Source organism: Gadus chalcogrammus, chromosome 8, assembly GCF_026213295.1.
Source record: "Gadus chalcogrammus isolate NIFS_2021 chromosome 8, NIFS_Gcha_1.0, whole genome shotgun sequence".
Taxonomy (NCBI): Eukaryota; Metazoa; Chordata; class Actinopteri; order Gadiformes; family Gadidae; genus Gadus; species Gadus chalcogrammus.
In genome coordinates, this window is record NC_079419.1 from 11,851,932 (window position 1) to 11,870,500 (window position 18,569).

The window sequence follows — 18,569 nt, forward strand, 5'->3', positions numbered from 1 at the left end:
GCGCTGTGTGTGTATGTGTGTAAAATGTATCATTCTTTTACTCACAGTACATGATGTGGGTCTCTTCAGGAAGTGCTTGTACTTCTTGGGCAGTTGAGGAATCTGGGGGAAGAGAAGCTTCGACACCCTGAAACACACACACACACACACACACCGTACAGTTAGCAAGAGGGAAAAAATAGATGTGCCCTATGTATATCTTTTTACCACTTCCCTGTCTTACTTTCTTGGCGTCTGGTTTGAGGAAGTTAACTTCAAGTGTGTGGCCTTAGAGAAACGCTTTACAGTTCTGTTCTCATCAGTGCATTCATCACTCACTCCCCATAAAATCACCACACACACACTGAAACAGACCCACACTCGAACACACATACTCACTCACACACACACACACACACACTTAAACACACACACACACACAAACACCCACTCACCGTAACACACCTCTCTTGCACTGTAGGTCTTTTCCATGATTTTCTTTTTATCTTGTTGTTTCTCCAGAGATAACGGAGTCTTATAAGCATTCTGGGGATTACGTCCCTTTCCTGCACTTGTATTGATATTATATTTGTATATATTTTTGTTATTTTTAATATGCAATCCGTCATTGTGGAATTAACTATACTTAACTTAACTTAGACCAAACTTAAACTAAAGCGATACACTCCCTTGTTGGGTCAAATTCAATTGTGTATCAGGTATGGATCTGTGGTTAAAAGTCACAGAACGCTGAGGGAGAGTGAGAGAAAGAGTGTGTCTGTGTGTGTGTGTGTGTGTGTGTGTGTGTGTGTGTGTGTGTGTGTGTGTGTGTGTGTGTGTGTGTGTGTGTGTGTTTGTGCGTGTGCATGTGCGTGTGTGTGTGTGAGGTGTGTGCGTGTTACCTATGTTTTCTAAGCAGTAAAAGTAGAGCCAAAACAATCATAGGGGTTCCAAGTAAAATACTGCCGATCAAAACTTTGTTTAGATTGTAGCGTGACCCACCGGGCAAACCTAAATACACAAACACAACAAACAACACAACACACAGACACAACACGCAAACACAAAATGATTAGAATCCTGTTTATTTATTTTACACTGCTTGTTTATTTTCACGATACATAAAAGTGCGATGGTATTACAAAAGTAGTACTACTACTTAATTATATTATATAGATACACCTAGGTGGAGAGATAGAGCAAAACACCACCTACCAATCGGCTCACTCCAGGCGCTCCACTCCTCAGGCCCCAGACAGCTCGGGCTTATCCTGGTCCTCACCCTGACTGCGTAGCCTACAGCAGGATCCACTTGCCTCTCCAGGTGGGTTGTTTGTTGAATTTCATTTACCTAGCGGACATCATTTCCAAGAGATCGGAATGGAGGTTTGGGGTACTGTGAACTGTCTGTCTGCCTGTCTATCCACCTATATATCTGTCTGTATGTCTTTTTGTCTTCAGTCATCCGTCCATCAAGCAGTCTCCCTTTTTAGGTCAGTCTGTCTGTCCGTCCATCCATCTGTAGGTCTGTATCTCTTTGGCAACCACTCAGAGAGTGTTGGTAATGTTGTTCAACAGCATGGGTAATGTAGTCCTGTGTATTGTAACTGTGTATTTGTGTACCTCTTGGTTGTCATCAAGCTGGTAGTGGAAGCAGCATGGGTAATGTAGTCCTTTCTATTGTCACTGCGTACCTGTTGTTTGTCGTCAACCTGGTAGACGAAGCACTGAGGTTTCTTGGAGTGCAGACTGTAGGGAAGGCCCCAGCTCACCAGCAGCTGCCCGTCTTTCACCTCCGCAGTGATGTTCGGTGGTGGAGACAGCACCTCTGCGACACACACACACACACACACACACACACACACACACACACACACACACACACACACACACACACACACACACACACACACACACACACACACACACACACACACACACACACACAATTGAATTGTCAGGTATATCTCGTGAGGGGTATGGAAGGGTGTATGGATGATCTTGTGCCACCAAATTACCCAGCAATTCAGAACTGAAAGTGTGGCAGAAGAGGGTGTGAGTGTCCGGCCCTGACGCGTTCAGAAGGACCGTGAGAGAGGAGAAAGTGTGGTCCACTCGGCACTCGACAAAGGGCTTTGAGTCGCCTGGTTCCTTGGAGGGCTGAATCGCCTCAGAACATTCCGGAAGGATGCTTGTCTTCTCCTCATCATCTGAAATACTGGATAGGATGACCAAACATGCACGCGCAGACACATACACACACAAACAGACACACACACACCAATAAAGGTTTTTAACTTTTAACAAAGCCTTCTATTTGTGCCTTTAAAATATGCCACTTTGATGTTATTTAAATTGTATTTAATTATTATTCTTAATATAATTATTATCATTAAAAATAGATATAGATACGCAGTCAAAGTCTTTTCAATTTGAGAACCATTTATTTGCTTTATTTTCAGTAATCGTTATTCAGTGTGCTCCTGTCCAAGACGGGAGATTGGGCCGGGGTACACACAAACTAGAAATGAGGAGGAAGGAGGAAGGAGGAAGGAGGCTTACATGACCGCGACGGAGAGCTGGCTCCCTCTGGGTAAATACTGTCCCGACACGGTGCATCGGAGCATCTTGTCTGGGTAGATGAGGCAGGACACGTTTCTAGCACCCTCTGCTTCGTCGAGATCCATCCCTCTGGTTAAACTGTTGTACCGGTGCAGCGTTGGCTGCAGACAACACAAGAGTCTGTGCTTGAAATGCTCCACTTTTAGGGGATTATGTCTTCTGACATGTCAGTGTGCAACTCTGGTTCCCCACAAAGGGCAGGACTTAAAGCCCTGAATGAACCGTGAAAGAAGTGAACAACCAACACTTATTTCCTCACTGTAACCCATGATTCATAGTCGTTGTCTTTGTCTCCGAATGCCTCCAATGACGGTGGCCCGACACATACATAATATTTATGCAAATTAGCTGTTGGGTATTGGATGACATCCAATGCATAGCGCTTCGTTTTTGCAACTGTTACACGTCACTTCAGTGATTTACAAACCGTAATAAGTGTCTTAATTCTCCCTATACTTGTTATATTAAGAGTGTCTGTCTACTCTATAAGGTGCCCTACCTAGGGAATAGGAAATGGGGAGCAAGTGAACCAAATCGAACAGTCACCTGAATTAAAGCGACTGTAGGAAAGTTACATGTTGCCGCCTTATGTTTCGCACTAGTGTTGCTTAAACGACCGGAAAGATGGAATCCCTGAACAGATTACAAAAAAGGTGGCCTGATTGGCTACAATCGAGCAGGGAGCAGCCTAGAATCGAACTAGGCTGCTACAAAGGCAGGTGCAGTCCACTCAGAACGGATATTCTCAGAGCGCATTTCACTCCCTAACAGCTGAATGGTGGCTAGGCCATCTCTAACAAACTACACTGAAATATTAAATCGTACATCGTACCTACAGCACCTTTAAATGTAAGATTAAAAGAGAGAAATTTCTCTCTGACTCACATCATATTCCTGGCAGAGTTCCTGGTCAGAGTGGCGTGTTCCTGGTAACACATACAATACACACTATTAAATTGACAGCCATACACCGATACCGACCATCTGTTACAAATTATCCTATTTTTCAATTTGGTTTTGAGTTTAAATTAACCATGCCAGAACAATAGCATAGGTTGATGAATTACAACAGATGTTATCACACACACACACACACACACACACACACACACACACACACACACACACACACACACACACACACACACACACACACACACACACACACACACACAGACACACACACACACACACACACACACACACACACACACACACACACACACACACACACACACACATTCTACGTCCTATCCTATACTAACACTATTCAAGGGAGAATAAGAGTTTTCAAACATTTGGGTGACTTACCCATCTGTGGGGTCGGGAGAGCCCAAAGAAATGAGGGAAGGAGCCAAAACCCTAACAGCTTCATTATCATCCTTGGCACCTTATCCTTTACTGCACATATGAACACAAAATGCACTCTTCACACAAACGACCAGCGCAGTTTCTTTTTCTGCTTTTCTGCCCTCCTGAGGGAAGACAGAGTGAGTGTACAGTGTTTTCAGTTGAACCTCCTGAGTCACTTCCTGTCAACGATACTTCCCCTTTATGTCTCTTTAGTATGAAGAAGATTTGTCAATAATAATGGCATATATCTAACAGTCATTCGCCGAAGGCGAAGTGAATATTGGGGAAAAGCCTATTTTTCGGCTATTCCCCACTTTTCACAAAGCCTGTGTTACGGCTCAACACGGGGTGGACCCAAACGCACAATTCGACGAAGATGGTAATCCGGCAGTAGAGCAGGGTTGTGGTATGGTTGTGATGGGGATGATGCTGTCATCCACCGACAGGACCTGGAGTTGTTCCCCACCCCACTACCTACAACCTCCTGTGAGTGTCTTGCATTCAAATGTAAACCCCCTCATCCCGTGATTGTGCTCCTCATCTACCGGCCCCCAAAACCCAACTCTGCTTTCATGCCGGAAATGTCTGATCTCCTCACAACACTATGTACTACGTCTGCAAACACCATCATTCTGGGAGATTTAAATATTCATGTCGACACCCCCTCATGTCATTCCGCTGCTCATTTTCTTCAGCTACTGGACTCCCTCAACCTACAACAACATGTCGATGTCCCCACACATGTCAGGGGACACACACTTGACCTGGTCATCTCAAACTCCGCTCCCATCAGCAACCTACAGGTCTACGATCTTGGTGTTTCAGACCACAAGGTTAATGGAGCTGGCCTTCCCTTCCCCCCACACCAAACCAAAGCGACAGATCCACTTCAGAAACATAAAAAAATATTGACACGGATGCCCTGGCCCTGGATCTCCAACTTCTCTCCTCTGGCTCTGATGACTGCCTCGCTGTTACTGACTCAGTGGTTTTTTTACAACCAGTCCCTGAGCAGTCGTCTGGACCTCCACGCCCCCTTAACAACCAGGTCAGTCTCCTTTTCGCGCTCAGCACCCTGGTACACTTACTGCGTAAGATGAAGGCGGCTGGGCCTTGAGTGGCGGATCAAGGCCCCTGGACTGACGGTTCACAAACAGGCATTCAGAGAGCACAAGAGGGCATATGCAGAAGCTCTGAGGGATGCACGGGCCAGGTTCTATTCCACCATCATAAATAACAGCCCCGGTAACTCCAAACAACTATTCTCAACAATTAACCACCTTCTCAAACCCCCTTCACCCTGCCACTCTGAGGCCACCGAGGAGAGGTGCAACATGCACATTACCTTTTTCAAACAAAAGGTTAATAACGTCCGCTCACACCTCTCCACCACTGCCATCTCACCCCACCAAACTGTCGACCCACTGGCTGAGACTGTCCAGCCCCTCAGCTCCTTCAGAAGAGGTGGAGGCCGTCATCAGAAAATTGAAGCCGTCCACCTGTGCACCGGACCCCTTCCCTTCAGCCCTGCTGAAGACCAACCTCTCTGCGGTCTCTCCACTCATCAACAAGATCATTAACCACTCCCTCCTGGCCGGCCATATCCCACCTGCATTAAAAACTGCTTTCGTCAGACCACTATTGAAAAAACCCACCCTGGATCCAGAAGTTCTCTCCAACTACAGGCCCATCTCAAATCTTCCGTTCCTGTCAAAGGCTCTGGAGAAAACAGTTGCAGCACAACTTCAGGATCACCTCATGCAAAATATTTTGTTTGAAAAATGTCAGTCTGGTTTCCACCCTGGCCATTGTACAGAAACTGCTTTGGTCAGGGTCACCTACGAGCTCCTGATGGCGGCAGACACCGGTTCACCATCACTCCTCATCCTCTTGGATTTAACAGCTGCTTTTGACACAGTCGACCACAATATCCTCCTCCACCGCCTGCAATACACCGTTGGACTCACAGGAAATACACACAACTGGTTCACCTCTTACCTCACCGGCAGAACCAGGCACGTCGCCCTGGGCAAAGCAAAACCACACACCCACAGTGTCACCTGCGGTGTCCCCCAGGGCTCCGGTGTTGGGCCCCACCCTTCTCTCCATCTACATGCTCCCCCCTGGGCAGCGTCATCAGCAGGCATGGGGTATCTTACCATTGCTATGCTGATGACACACAGCTGTACCTCAGAACCACCCCCACTTTTTCTTGCCCCCTGCCAACATCCACACTGACCACCAGCCTGGAGGAGATAGAGGTGTGGATGAAGCTCAACTTCCTGCAATTAAACAGTTCTAAAACAGAGGCCATCCTCATCGGCACACCACACCAGCTCCGCTCCTCCCAAGACCGCATTCTACCATCTCAAAAACATTTCCACACTCCGGCCTACACTCACCCTGGCAGATTCAGAGAGGCTCGTCCACACCTTTGTCTCTTCCAGGTTGGATTACTGCAATGCACTCATCGGGATCTCTGGCAAGAGCATCCAGAAGCTCCATCACATGCAAAACAGCGCTGCCAGGATCCTGATGAGGGTGCGCAAATTTGAGCACATCACCCCCGTCCTCAAATTCCCTTCACTGGCTCCCTGTCGCATTCAGAATTGAATTCAAGGTCTCCCTCCTCGCCCACCAGTGCATCCACAGACATGCCCCCCTACCTCCAGGAGCTCCTCACCCTCCAGACCACCTCACGCGCGGCACCCCTCGCTCTGCATCAGCACACACCCTCAGACAACATCAGAATCAGAATCAGAATATATATATATATATATATATATATATATATATATATATATATATATACACATATATTATATTCATGCATTTTTCCTGTGGAGGACCAGTAATAATCGGCCTGAATTTAAGAGGGGGCTCCGTAAGTTCGTTATGTCAGCACGTATTTACTGCAGGTGAACGGAAGATGGTGATATAGTCTCACTTTAGATTCATATCTGAAGAATCAGATGTCGGTGAAAGAGGCGTTTCACTTAGCCTGGTTCTACCAGACTCTCGTACTTCATTTAATTTGTTCAGAGATACAAACTGACCGCAATTACTTAGGCGGGCGGAGTCAGGCTACGTTTCGCATCAGATTTGTTTCGACCAATCAGGTCGCCGGGGACGGGGATTTTCTGGCTTCGCCCGCCTCAACTTGATTTTCCCTTCAGGTAGGAGGACCACGCTAGCACTTCAACAAAAAGTCTTATTCTGAAAGCTGAACACACCTGCGCATAACATAGTACCTACGACTGCTGGATCCAAAATTGAGGTAGACCGAATACGCAACATATGGTCCTGCAAATGAATGGTATAATTTCAATAATTTTGATCGCATTTGATATGTGGGTTGAAAAGCTCCCAGGGAAGCAGCTGGGTCAGTTTTGTGACTTATCTGCAATGTATCCTCTCCGCTCTCTTCCAGTTCCATTATCTCAGTCTCTTCCTGAGCTTCAAGAATGGCACACAACGCCATTGTACGCAACAAGACAATCATTCAAGATATTCTATCCGCAGATGCCCAATTCATACTTAACAAAGTGAGAGAGAAAACGCTGATAACCGATCGCGAATACAAAAAACTAAAAACCATCAATAAGGGGGACGCAGAAGATCTCGTAATCCAACTCGTGGACACACTCAACAACAAAGGAAGACAATCAGAGTTCATTGAGGTTCTACAGGACGAGATCGTTCTCGAAACGTATCCTAAGCTTAAAGACGTGGAATGGGGAGTCAGTGGGTCTACCGCCGTCTCATCGAGCAGTTTGAAACGCTCCTCTGGGAGGAGTTTAAATGAAGGTAAAAAAAAGGTTAGGGTCCTCTGTTTATTTCTATCTTCGCTCTAAACTAAGTGTTTTTAGGCTATATATTAAACTATTTTTTTAACTCATTTCCACAGATGCTCCAGAGAGCCACAAAAGCCAAAAGACGGTAACGTTTTATTGTGTTGTTCAACTACCTCACTGCAAAGAATCAACATCATCAAATTCCGTTTGGTCAAGTGAAAACACATCGAACTGATTGATTGATTAAATAGGCCTAATCAAATAGCAAGTTGACGCTGCAATTCAACATATAGGGCCTACTGGACAGTGAGATTCTGTGTTTCAGGTTGCATGTGTCAAACATAATTTCTAGTTTCTAAAATTCTTTAAATACTTATACTCAGTAAAACACAGTGTAAGATAGTTTAGTATAAAAAAGTGAGATTCATAAAGTATGCAAAAAAAAATAAAAAAAACACCCATGACGTGCACATCCGGCTGCTGGGCGGATCTAATGTAAACAATGTATCTACATCTCTGCTCTGCTTGCAGGAAAACAAATATCCGATAACCAGCAAACCCACCGGTCTCTGTGTGATCATTAACAACGAGAACTTCCATGACAAAACTAAGAGAAGTGGAACAGAGAAGGACGCTGGTAGGTGTTAGACAAGAGGAGAGCTACCTCAGCTCCTTGTTTCCTTGGTGCAGGGCTGTGTCCATGGAGGGCCCAGGATTCTAAAACTTAGAATTCACTCTCAGTTCAGTATTAATTTATTTTACCCCATCACTTTGCCAAGGATGGGTGTTATGGTCTAGTGCCACTCTCAGGCCATCCCTCCTGCATTTAGACACACCACTGCCTTGTCTTCAAAGGACCGTTCTGCCTTTCTTCTATTTACCTACAGAAAGCCTGGCCGACGTGTTCAGCTGGCTTGGCTTCAAGGTGCTGATGTGTAAGGACCAAACGGCGAGCGACATGGCCCAGGTCACGAAGCTGCTGGCGGACCCGGAGGACCTGGCGGCGCTGAAGAAGTGCAAGCTGGAGGAGTGGTCCGACGGCGGGTTCACCTCACTGAGGGGGCTCCCGCAGCACGGCGACGCCTTTGTCTGCTGCGTCCTGAGTCACGGCAAAGAGAACGCCATCTCGGGCGTCGACTTTAAGCAGCTGGCCATCAGCGACATCACCTCGGCTTTCAACGGAAAACACTGCCCGGCTCTGCTTGGGAAGCCCAAGGTGTTCTTCATCCAGGCCTGCCAGGGGCATAATCTCCAGCCAGGATTGGCTGTGGATGACTACATTTATCCGATGCCGATAAAGGAAGACTCACCCAATCACCCGATGGAGGCTGATTTCCTGGTTTCCAAGGCCACGGTTGGAAAGTACCAAGCACTTAGAGACCGTATAACCGGCAGCATTTTCATCCAGTCTCTGTGTGAGCAGCTTCGCAAGGGATGCAACAGGTATTTCAGCTTGTGATATTAATAGAGCAACAATAACAAAGTGTAGTAACATAGATACAAGATGTAAGATCTGCCCTGAAGTACCCATTCAGCACCCTTTAACCAGGACTTTAAACAGTTATATTTGCTTGTGTTTTGTTTCAGTGGTGAAGATATCTTGGAGATTCTTGTCCACGTAAACGCTGACATAAGCAAGAAAGATTTTGGTAAAACAAATGATCCGGAGAAGGTATGGAAGCAGATGCCTGAATTTGGAAATGTGACCCTGACCAGCAAGCTTGTGTTCTCGCCGTGTTCCAGCTGAGAAAACAAAACAAGGCTGGCACATAGACCACAACACACATTTCTAACAGTTTCCTTTGTTCTTTCCATCCTTTATTCAATCACAAAATACATTACACACACACAACATGTGTTTTTAAGTTTTTCCTTTTAGGAGGAAGTTTTTTTTAAAGTACACAATTTACTTTTTATACTCTTTTATAAGCCTTACTTTCCTTGGTTTTTACGGTGTGAACTGTTCGTTGATAGTAATTTTCGTATATAAGAAACGTAAAACAATAAAAATTGCTATATAACTAAAAACACGCAAATGGTTTTGTTTTACTGCGCATAGAAATCATAGTTTTGCAGCGTTGTTTTATCCTTCAGAGTGTTGTGCCCAGCCTGTTTAAGAGCACAACCAAGAAGGGGACAGTTAAATGTCAGTTACATTTATCTAATAACTAAAAGTTCTACAACTGTAAAACAATAAATCAGTAGTGTAGAGTGAGTGATATGAAACATTTTAAGCTAACTAACAGTTTTCAACAAAGGCTTAAGGAAGAGAACTTAAACCCCAAACAAAACCCAGTTGGGTGCCAGGCAGGCACCAGCCTTTTAGGTGGAAGAGAGCGGCCATGTTGGACTCCTCCCATCTTATGAAGGCTTCGGTAGGTGAGTTCAGTCCCTCAATGAGGTGGGAGGGGCCAGGCAATCAGCCTCCCTGGAAGGAGAACAGGGGCCAGCCGAAACAGGGAAGCAAGACCGCTCAGGGCCGTTAGAACTGGTTTAGATATTTGGAGCGTGTTGTAATAAAACCAGATCTAGCGGTTGGCCTATAGACGTTAACGATAATAAAAAGTTTGAGGAAGATAGTCACTCAAGGGAAGTCCAGGTCGGCATATAGGCGTCGTCCCAAATGAAGACGAGGCTGCTGTCGAACCCATTACTTTCTATGACTATAGCTAGCCTATGCTATACTACTACTACTATTTGTAATAGCCTATTACTACTACTAATACTCGGCTACTATTACGTCTACTAGCCTACTCCTACTGAAAGGGAGGTTTTAGGAATGTCCAAGTGCTGGCTTGAGACCATTGGGGGTGTTGGTGAGAACACAGGGTTGTCCAGTCAGAGTTCATGTTTATAAGTTTTATTTTCCAAAGGAGCGAGCAGGACTGTATGGATGTGTGTAGGTATGTGCGTGTAGGTAGGATGTTAGTGTGTTTAGCTAAGGTATGATGGGTAGGTAGTTTGGTAGGATGTGGACGTAGGTAGTTAGCTAGGATGTGTGTGTTTGTGGTTGGTAGCTAGGATGTGCGTGTGGCTAAGGTGTGTGGTTTCTATAAGCAAACAAAATGTTCAACAATCAGCTCCACAATGCATTGCTTCAATTCAGTTAAACAATATGTCTTTCAACAAGCCTTATACGCTTACAAAACGAAATTCAATGACCACAAAACAAACTGACATTTCTCAATATAAGCACACAAGGAGTTCAAAGGCCCACAGCTCTCAGGGGGTTCAGTGTCTCTGAACAAAGGAAAGGGGTGTGGTCACAGGTCTGGCTTAAATAGTCTGTGGCAGGGCAGAGTGATTAACTGATGGACATGGGCTATTTGGGGAAAATGTGGGCAAATAAAGGGGCTGGGCTCGGGCTGTGAGGCGAGGAGGGAAACAGAAAATCTTCCAAACAACAATTACTATAGTAATAGTAGCATAAGGAGATATACTTATACTACTATTACTTACTAGCCTACTACTATTATTAGTAGCCTACTACTATAACTTATACTAGCCTACTAATACTATACTTTTACTTGTATTGTTAGGCTACATACTACAATTACTCGGCTACTACTATACTTCTACTTCTATTACTTACCAGCCGCCTACTACTATACATAGCCTACTACTAAACTACTACCAGGGGCGTAGCCAGGATTTTATCACTGGTGGCCAGCTCGGGCCAATCTTATATTCGGGGTGGCATTTGATTGTCAAGGGGGGGGGGGGGGGGGGGGGGGGGGGGGTGCTTGATTGTCGACGGTGGGAGGGGGGGGGGGGGTTGATGCTTGATCGTCGACGCGGTGGGGGGGGGAAGGGGAATACTTGATTGTAAGGGGGAGGATTTTAAATGCAATATTTATTCATAACGTCGCATTATAACACTTTGAATAACAATGATAATTCAAAGCTATATCAGACTAATAGTGCATATATTTCAGCTTTCTTTATTTTTTTATACTGGGGGGGCCAGCGGGGTGGCCAACCTCTGACCGGGGGGCCGTGCCCCCCCCCCTCCTGGCCCCCACGTGGCTAAGCCCCTGACTACTACTAAGCATGCTGAACTAGATCAATGCCACTCAAAGATGGATGCCATCGATGGGAGAGGCAGAAATGCTATTTTCAATGTAATTTAAGTTGAATATAATTGAACTGAAGTTGCACATGATTTCCAATCGGGTTTGTTTGTCTTACATTATGAATTCTACAGGAAATTGCTGACAAGTGAAGATGCCAGACTTTGTCTGCGAACTCTCGAAACGAGAACACGTGGGATCACCTTTCAACTGTAGGATATTACAATATTATGACTTTTATTTTTAGGATAATCGTTAGTTACTTAGAGGAAGTATATACAATACAGGTCCTGCTCCACAGGAACAGCGGGGCTAGTATGACATCATAGTATCGCTAGATTGTTGTTGACACAAGGCTTTTTAGAATATGTTTGTTAACACAATCCCTGAATGGAATTTTGGACACCTTTTTATTGTTTTTAGTGTGGTTAATCTTAAATACTGTTTGAAAATGTTGACAATAATTAATATATATGGATGCATTTCTCACTTTTTTAAGTTTTCCCAAAGCCAGAGCGATGAGGATAAAGTGGGAAATTGGTAGCATCATGCCTTCAGTGTGCATATTGTAAATAGTTCTCTGCAAACCTGTGGTGGCATCATTTCTTCAGTGTGCATATTGTATGTAGTTCTCTGCAAACCTATGGTGGCATCATGCCTTCAGTGTGTCTTGAACAGCCACAAAGGTTGCACATATTATATTCATATTTTATCGTATTTGTCTAAATAGATAGATTTGAGTGAAGTTACCAACACAATAGATTGCTGAGTTTTAGTAGCCCATATATTGATTTAACATAAATAACATGAATACCTTGTGCATGTGTGTATTTAATGCACCTATTTGTTCTGTTTAATGTTTAAGGCACACATTTCCATCTCCCTCTCACCAAAAATGGGAAACTTGAAACTACCAGCTGTTTTATGCCCATTTACTCTACTGTTCGAGGTCATGTCCCTGCTCCCGGGACATGACCTCGAAAAAAACAAAACATAGTTCTGCAATATAATTTGGTTGAATGTAAATCATTGTGATTGTATTAGGTATGTCATTAATTGAAGGAGCTGGATCATTTTTCTTGACTATATTAGATCGAAGGGAAGCAGGGGCATTTAAGAGGAGGAGCATTTAAGAGGAGTAGCATAACAACGTAACCTCTCCGCTCTCTTTAAGTTTCATTTTCTCTCCCTGAGCTTCAAGAATGGCACACAATAACGCCATTGTACGGAACAAGACAATCATTCAAGAAATTCTATCCGCAGATCCCCAATTCATACTCGACAAAGTGATAGAGAAAAAACTGATAACCGGCCGCGAATACACAAAACTAAACTCCATCAGTAAGGGGGACGCAGAGGATGTCGTTATCAAGCTCGTGGACACACTCAACAACAAAGGAGTCCAAAGACAATCAGAGTTCATTGGTGTTCTGCAGGATGAGATCGTCCTAGAAACGTATCCCAGGCTTAAAGACGTGGAATGGGGAGACAGTGGATCTACCGCCTCATCGAGCAGTTTAAAACGCTCCGCTGAGAGGAGTTTGAGTAAAGGTAATAAAAAGTGCTTTACGTCCTCTCTGTTCATTTCTATGTTCGCTCTTAACTGAAAGTGTGTTTAGGCTATATGTTCAACTCTCTTGAACTCTCATTTACACAGATGCACCAGAGACCAAAAGCGAAAAGACGGTAACAATTTATCGTGTTCTTCAACAAAACTCACATGAATAGAATCAGAATGTTGTCCAATCAGAATGTTGTCAATCCAGTTGCAACATGTCAGTCAACAAGGAAATTGAAAACACATAGCACACGCACTGATTCACTATATCAGATTAAGTAGAGAATCTAAGATTCTGTGGTTCAGGTTGCATGGGTCAAACATTTGTTCTAGTGTCTAAAATTCTTTAAATACGTATAGTCTGAAGAACACAGTCTGAAATAGTATAGCATTAAATGTATCTGCATCTCTTCTCTGATTGCAGGAAAACAAATATCCGATAACCAGCAAACCCACCGGTCTCTGTGTGATCATTAACAACGAGAACTTCCATGACAAAACTAATAGAAGTGGAACAGAGAAGGACGCTGGTAGGTGTTAGACAAGAGGAGAGCTACCTCAGCTCCTTGTTTCCTTGGTGCAGGGCTGTGTCCATGGAGGGCCCAGGATTCTAAAACTTAGAATTCACTCTCAGTTCAGTATTAATTTATTTTACCCCATCACTTTGCCAAGGATGGGTGTTATGGTCTAGTGCCACTCTCAGGCCATCCCTCCTGCATTTAGACACACCACTGCCTTGTCTTCAAAGGACCGCTCTATCCCTTGCCTTTCTTCTATTTACCTACAGAAAGCCTGGCTGACGTGTTCAGCTGGCTTGGCTTCAAGGTGCTGATGTGTAAGGACCAAACGGCGAGCGACATAGCCCAGGTCACGAAGCTGCTGGCGGCCTTGAAGGACCTGGCGGGGCTGCAGACGTTCAAGCTGGAGGAGTGGTCCGACGGCAGGTTCACCCCATTGAGCGTGCTCCCGCAGCACGGCGACGCCTTCGTCTGCTGCGTCCTGAGTCACGGCGAAGAGAAGGTGGTCTTGGGCGTCGACGGCAAGAAACGGCCCATCAGCGAAATCACCTCGGCTTTCAATGGAGAGCACTGCTCGGCTCTGCTTGGGAAGCCCAAGGTGTTCTTCATCCAGGCCTGCCAGGGGCATAGTCTTCAGCCTAGATATGTGGCGGATGACCTAACTTTTGAGATGCAAGAGCAGGACACCCCCCAGCTGGTCTTCATCCCGGCGGAGGCTGATTTCCTGGTTGCCATGGCCACGGTTGAGAAGTACCAAGCAGTCAGACACACAGTAAACGGCAGCTGGTTCATCCAGTCTCTGTGTGAGCAGCTCAGGGAGGGATGCCCCAGGTACTTCCGCTTGTGAATATCAAAAGTGCAACAAATTGTAGTAACATAGACACAGGACCAAATATCTGCCCTGAAGATGAATGAAGTACCCATACAGCAGGCTTTAACTGAGACTAATTCCAATATTTATAGTTGCTTGTGTTTTGTTTCAGGGGTGAAGATATCATGCAGATCCTTTACCGCGTAAACGATGACGTAAGCCAGAAAGAAATCGTTGGAAAGTGTGGTGTAATGACACAGATGCCTGAAACCCAAAAAGTGACCCTGCGTCGCAGACTTGTGTTCTCGCCGTGTTCCAGCTGAGGAAACCAAACGCCAGGGGCAATCTGCTGCTGCTCTTCAGCGTGTATCGCAGTACACAGTAGTAGCCTTCTCTTTTGTTCTGTACGTTCTTTAATCAATCAGACAATACATACACATTCGATACGTTTTTAAGATTTTCCTTTCATGAGGTTACCTCGCTGTATGAAAAGTAGCCAATTATTTTTACTCTTTTATACGCCTTACTTTCTACTGTGAACTGTTTGTTTAAAGTGCTGTAGAAGTAAACAATGCCACAACAACATTGCTGTAACGGTGCTACTGCTCAACTTGAGCAGTAGCTCAAGTCTTTATGAAAACAAAATGTAGAATAGACCTACAATATTTTTACGAATAAATGTTTCATCCTGTTGGTTTTTTGTTTCGGTTTTTTGTGTGTAGGTTTTTAGATGTGAAACTTAATTAAAATCCATCAATCAGCGCACATGGTTTTGTTTTAATGCGCATATAAATAATAGTTACGGTACTTCAACATCGTTGCCGGGCAACGTAATTTCGATGCGTTGTTGTGTCTTTCATTGGGTCAGATATTTGAAGCGTGTTGTAGTCAAACCATATCTACCGGTCGACCTATAATAACGATAATGAAAAGTCCGAGGATGATCGTCACTCCAGGTCCAAGTCGGCCTATTGTCGTTCGTTTTATACACTTTTAGTATAACTCTGAATATCGAGTAAATCATGCAAGTCCCAAATGAAGACGAGGCGCCTGTCGAATCTGAAGTTGAAACCCCCCACATTGAAACGACAGAAGAGGCGATACAATTCATTACAAGCATTGGTAAGTTGCAAATAGTCTACTTTAATAGCCCTATCTATCGTTCAATGTCAAATGTGTTTTGTGATGGAGCGGCCAGTAGGCCTACCAGTCTCTCTTTTAGATAGCGTCTTTCCTCCGCAACAACGTATCAGTGTTCGTGAAAATCCTATTCTGCTTAAATCATGGTCGTCCATGGTCTGATTCTTGCGTTATCGGTTCGTTTTTTGTTATTCTCCCCCAATTTTTTTTTCGGTTGATCATAATCGTAATCATAATCCTCAATGTGTGTGAGCGCGCATGTGTCTATGCGTGCGTGCGTATGCGTCTATGTGCGTGCGTATGCGTGTGTGTGTGCGTGCATGCGCGTGTGTGCGCGCGCGCGTGTGTGTGTGTGTGTGTGTGTGTGTGTGTGTGTGTGTGTGTGTGTGTGTGTGTGTGTGTGTGTGTGTGCCTGTCTGTCTGTCTGTCTGTCTGTCTGTGTGTGTGTGTGTGTGTGTGTGTGTGTGTGTGTGTGTGTGTGTGTGTGTGTGTGTGTGTGTGTGTGTGTTGCAGAGCCATCCGAGCTGCAGAAATGTCTGTTTTCAGACTCTCTGGTGACGGTGTCAGAGGGAGGCAGAGACCTAGGCGAGTTCAGCCTAACGGTGGACTTTGCCAGCCGAGGCCCGCAGCCCTGTTTACTGTTGCGCGCCGTAAGCAGAGGAACCATCGACGGCACCCCTTGCGGAACAAGAGTGACAGGTGGGGAAAGTTAAGGGGCCGGGCTATTCAACTTTAGGTAACAGGTGGGCTACAAAAAAACACATGGGGAAATATATTGCATGAGCATCTCATCTATCTGACTTTAGTGGTCAGAGACAACCAAGAATGACAAATAGGCCTACACATGGCCATTGGATTGGCGGGAACTGAATGATGCCGGCTCAAAGCCCTATTGTACGAACCCAGTGGTAAATGGCCAGGTATTTATTTGTGTATTGCACTGGGACCTGATAGAACAAGTCTTTAACTCTTCTTATCAATGTTTCTGTTTCAGCCTACCTCTCTGCTGCCATGGAGACACTGGAAGAGGACCTCCATGAATATGTCCAGGTGAGACAAAACGACGACTGGTCGTAGACTAGGCCTACTACTACTAACCTACTACTATTATACTATTACTACTACTAGCCTACTATGACTAGACTTATACTATTGATACTACTAGCCAACTACTACTAGCCTACTATTCTCCTACAATTACAACTACTTTTCTACATTTAATACTGCTAGCCTACTATACTTCTACTTTCACTATTACTAGCCTATACTATATTAGTGCTACTAATTCTACTAGCCTAGTACTACTATAAGCCTACTACTATTTACTACTATTACTAGCCTACTTTCCTGCTACTAACACTAGCTTACTACTATCACTTCAAAGAGTCTACCTCTACTATGCTTCTACTATTACTTACTAGCCTACTAGTACTAGCTTACTACTATTACTTATACTAGCCTACTACAACTATACTTCTAATTCTATTACTAATGATCCTACTATTATCCTACTATTACGGGGACATTCTAAGCATACTGATCTAGATCTCTGTCACTCCAAGATGGATGCTTGAGGATTTTCCCCCATTATTTAAAAAAAAAAGTAATGGTTTCTCTCTTGATCTTATGCCGCATAGGCCCGTGTGTGAGTGTGTGTGGCCATACTTGTACCACATTCAGGAAATATGACTCATGCACATTTCCTTATAGCAGTCACTGAACTTTATAAACAGAGATTGTTATCTCTTACAGTTGCTTCTTCCCCGGGAGCACATATTGGAGGGAGGGACAGATTTGACAGTGGCCTTAAGGTCGATTTCATTGTTTGAAGATATGGTGGACTGCTATGGAAGCAAATGTGAACTTTAAAAGCCATTAAACTATGTATATGGAAATATGAACACACCATTGGATCCATTTTGAATTGATTCCCTTTGAAATTCAAATATATTTTATGTTGAACCTTTTCAAAATCACGATTTCAAATATGATATTATCAATGTTCACTAACTCAGATACAGAAATGTAAGTTTTATTAGCAACCTTATTAGCAAATAACATTAATTTAAGTTACCAGGAGATTCAAGCCATACCAGTACCGACTGCAGCAGCAGGGCTTTCAAAGGACAGCAGTTCCATTTCGAATTTTCTAGAATATCTTGTGGTGTTAATCCCATGTAACTATACTTTCTAGTAATTCATTAGAAGTATTATTTAAAAAATATATAAATATCACATATTGAAAATAGTTATATATTAATGGTGACCCATTGAAATTAGTAATTTAGCAGGGGGGTTGAACACTTTTGCAAGGCACCTTTATGCCGGTTCTGAGCCCCCTCAAGGTCTAGTAGTCCTTCCTATTTCACTCTCTAACTTGAGATATGTTTGTAGGACGTCCCTGTCCTGTAAAACCTCAATGCACTCTGTTTGTCTTCCTTGGATGATGAGTGTGTCCACGAGCTTGATTACCAGATCCTCTGCATCACCCTTATTGATGGTGTTCAGTTTTGTGTGTTCGCGGGTGGATGAATCTTAAGATCTTGATAAGATTACGATTTGAATACGTGTGTTTCTACATGCATCTGCCTACACAGTGTCCATTTGAATCCCACACCCAGCTATCCTTGAGAACCCAGTTGGCGTTCCACCTTTTAATATGTGAACTCTATGCCCCGCCCCCCCCCCACAGCTGCCCGACCACAAGATGGAGAGGAGGTGTCA

At 44.3% G+C, this 18,569-nt stretch overlaps 4 protein-coding genes across 6 annotated transcripts in view; 3 read left to right on the plus strand and 1 right to left on the minus strand.

Moving 5' to 3' along the window:
* LOC130387140 (granulocyte-macrophage colony-stimulating factor receptor subunit alpha-like) overlaps positions 1-4,787 on the minus strand; it is a 5,661-nt gene extending 874 nt beyond the window's left edge. Inside the window, exons 1-9 of the mRNA XM_056596134.1 lie at positions 4,319-4,787; positions 3,913-4,002; positions 3,487-3,527; positions 2,542-2,702; positions 1,998-2,197; positions 1,674-1,807; positions 1,195-1,330; positions 882-990; positions 46-127 (exon numbers count right to left, since the gene is read on the minus strand). Coding sequence (XP_056452109.1) covers positions 46-127; positions 882-990; positions 1,195-1,330; positions 1,674-1,807; positions 1,998-2,197; positions 2,542-2,702; positions 3,487-3,527; positions 3,913-3,982 — 933 coding nt within the window. The 5' untranslated portion in view covers positions 3,983-4,002; positions 4,319-4,787. The remainder of the gene's footprint in view (positions 1-45; positions 128-881; positions 991-1,194; positions 1,331-1,673; positions 1,808-1,997; positions 2,198-2,541; positions 2,703-3,486; positions 3,528-3,912; positions 4,003-4,318) is intronic.
* Positions 4,788-6,975: 2,188 nt separating this feature from the next.
* Positions 6,976-11,009, plus strand: LOC130387555 (caspase-8-like). 3 transcript variants are annotated; one of them, XM_056596712.1, is made up of 6 exons: positions 6,976-7,270; positions 7,385-7,761; positions 7,862-7,893; positions 8,280-8,385; positions 8,636-9,191; positions 9,336-11,009. In XM_056596712.1, the coding sequence occupies exons 2-6, from the start codon at positions 7,419-7,421 to the stop codon at positions 9,493-9,495; spliced, it is 1,197 nt and encodes a 398-aa protein (XP_056452687.1). In that variant the 5' UTR covers positions 6,976-7,270; positions 7,385-7,418; the 3' UTR covers positions 9,496-11,009. The 3 variants fall into 3 exon arrangements, with proteins under 3 accessions (XP_056452687.1, XP_056452688.1, XP_056452686.1); XM_056596713.1 differs by having other exon boundaries at positions 6,976-7,130; XM_056596711.1 differs by having other exon boundaries at positions 6,977-7,231; positions 9,336-11,007.
* Positions 11,010-12,953: 1,944 nt separating this feature from the next.
* LOC130386997 (caspase-8-like) lies at positions 12,954-15,438 on the plus strand. The gene is made up of 5 exons (XM_056595915.1): positions 12,954-13,369; positions 13,476-13,504; positions 13,801-13,906; positions 14,164-14,725; positions 14,878-15,438. Exons 1-5 carry the CDS (start codon positions 13,021-13,023, stop codon positions 15,026-15,028), a joined length of 1,197 nt encoding a protein of 398 aa, XP_056451890.1. The 5' UTR covers positions 12,954-13,020; the 3' UTR covers positions 15,029-15,438.
* A 155-nt stretch (positions 15,439-15,593) lies between these two features.
* catip (ciliogenesis associated TTC17 interacting protein) overlaps positions 15,594-18,569 on the plus strand; it is a 6,842-nt gene continuing 3,866 nt past the window's right edge. Inside the window, exons 1-4 of the mRNA XM_056595918.1 lie at positions 15,594-15,827; positions 16,359-16,544; positions 16,840-16,895; positions 18,538-18,569. The exon at positions 18,538-18,569 is cut by the window's right edge and continues 55 nt beyond it. Of these exons, the coding sequence (XP_056451893.1) occupies positions 15,728-15,827; positions 16,359-16,544; positions 16,840-16,895; positions 18,538-18,569 (374 nt within the window). The 5' untranslated portion in view covers positions 15,594-15,727. The remainder of the gene's footprint in view (positions 15,828-16,358; positions 16,545-16,839; positions 16,896-18,537) is intronic.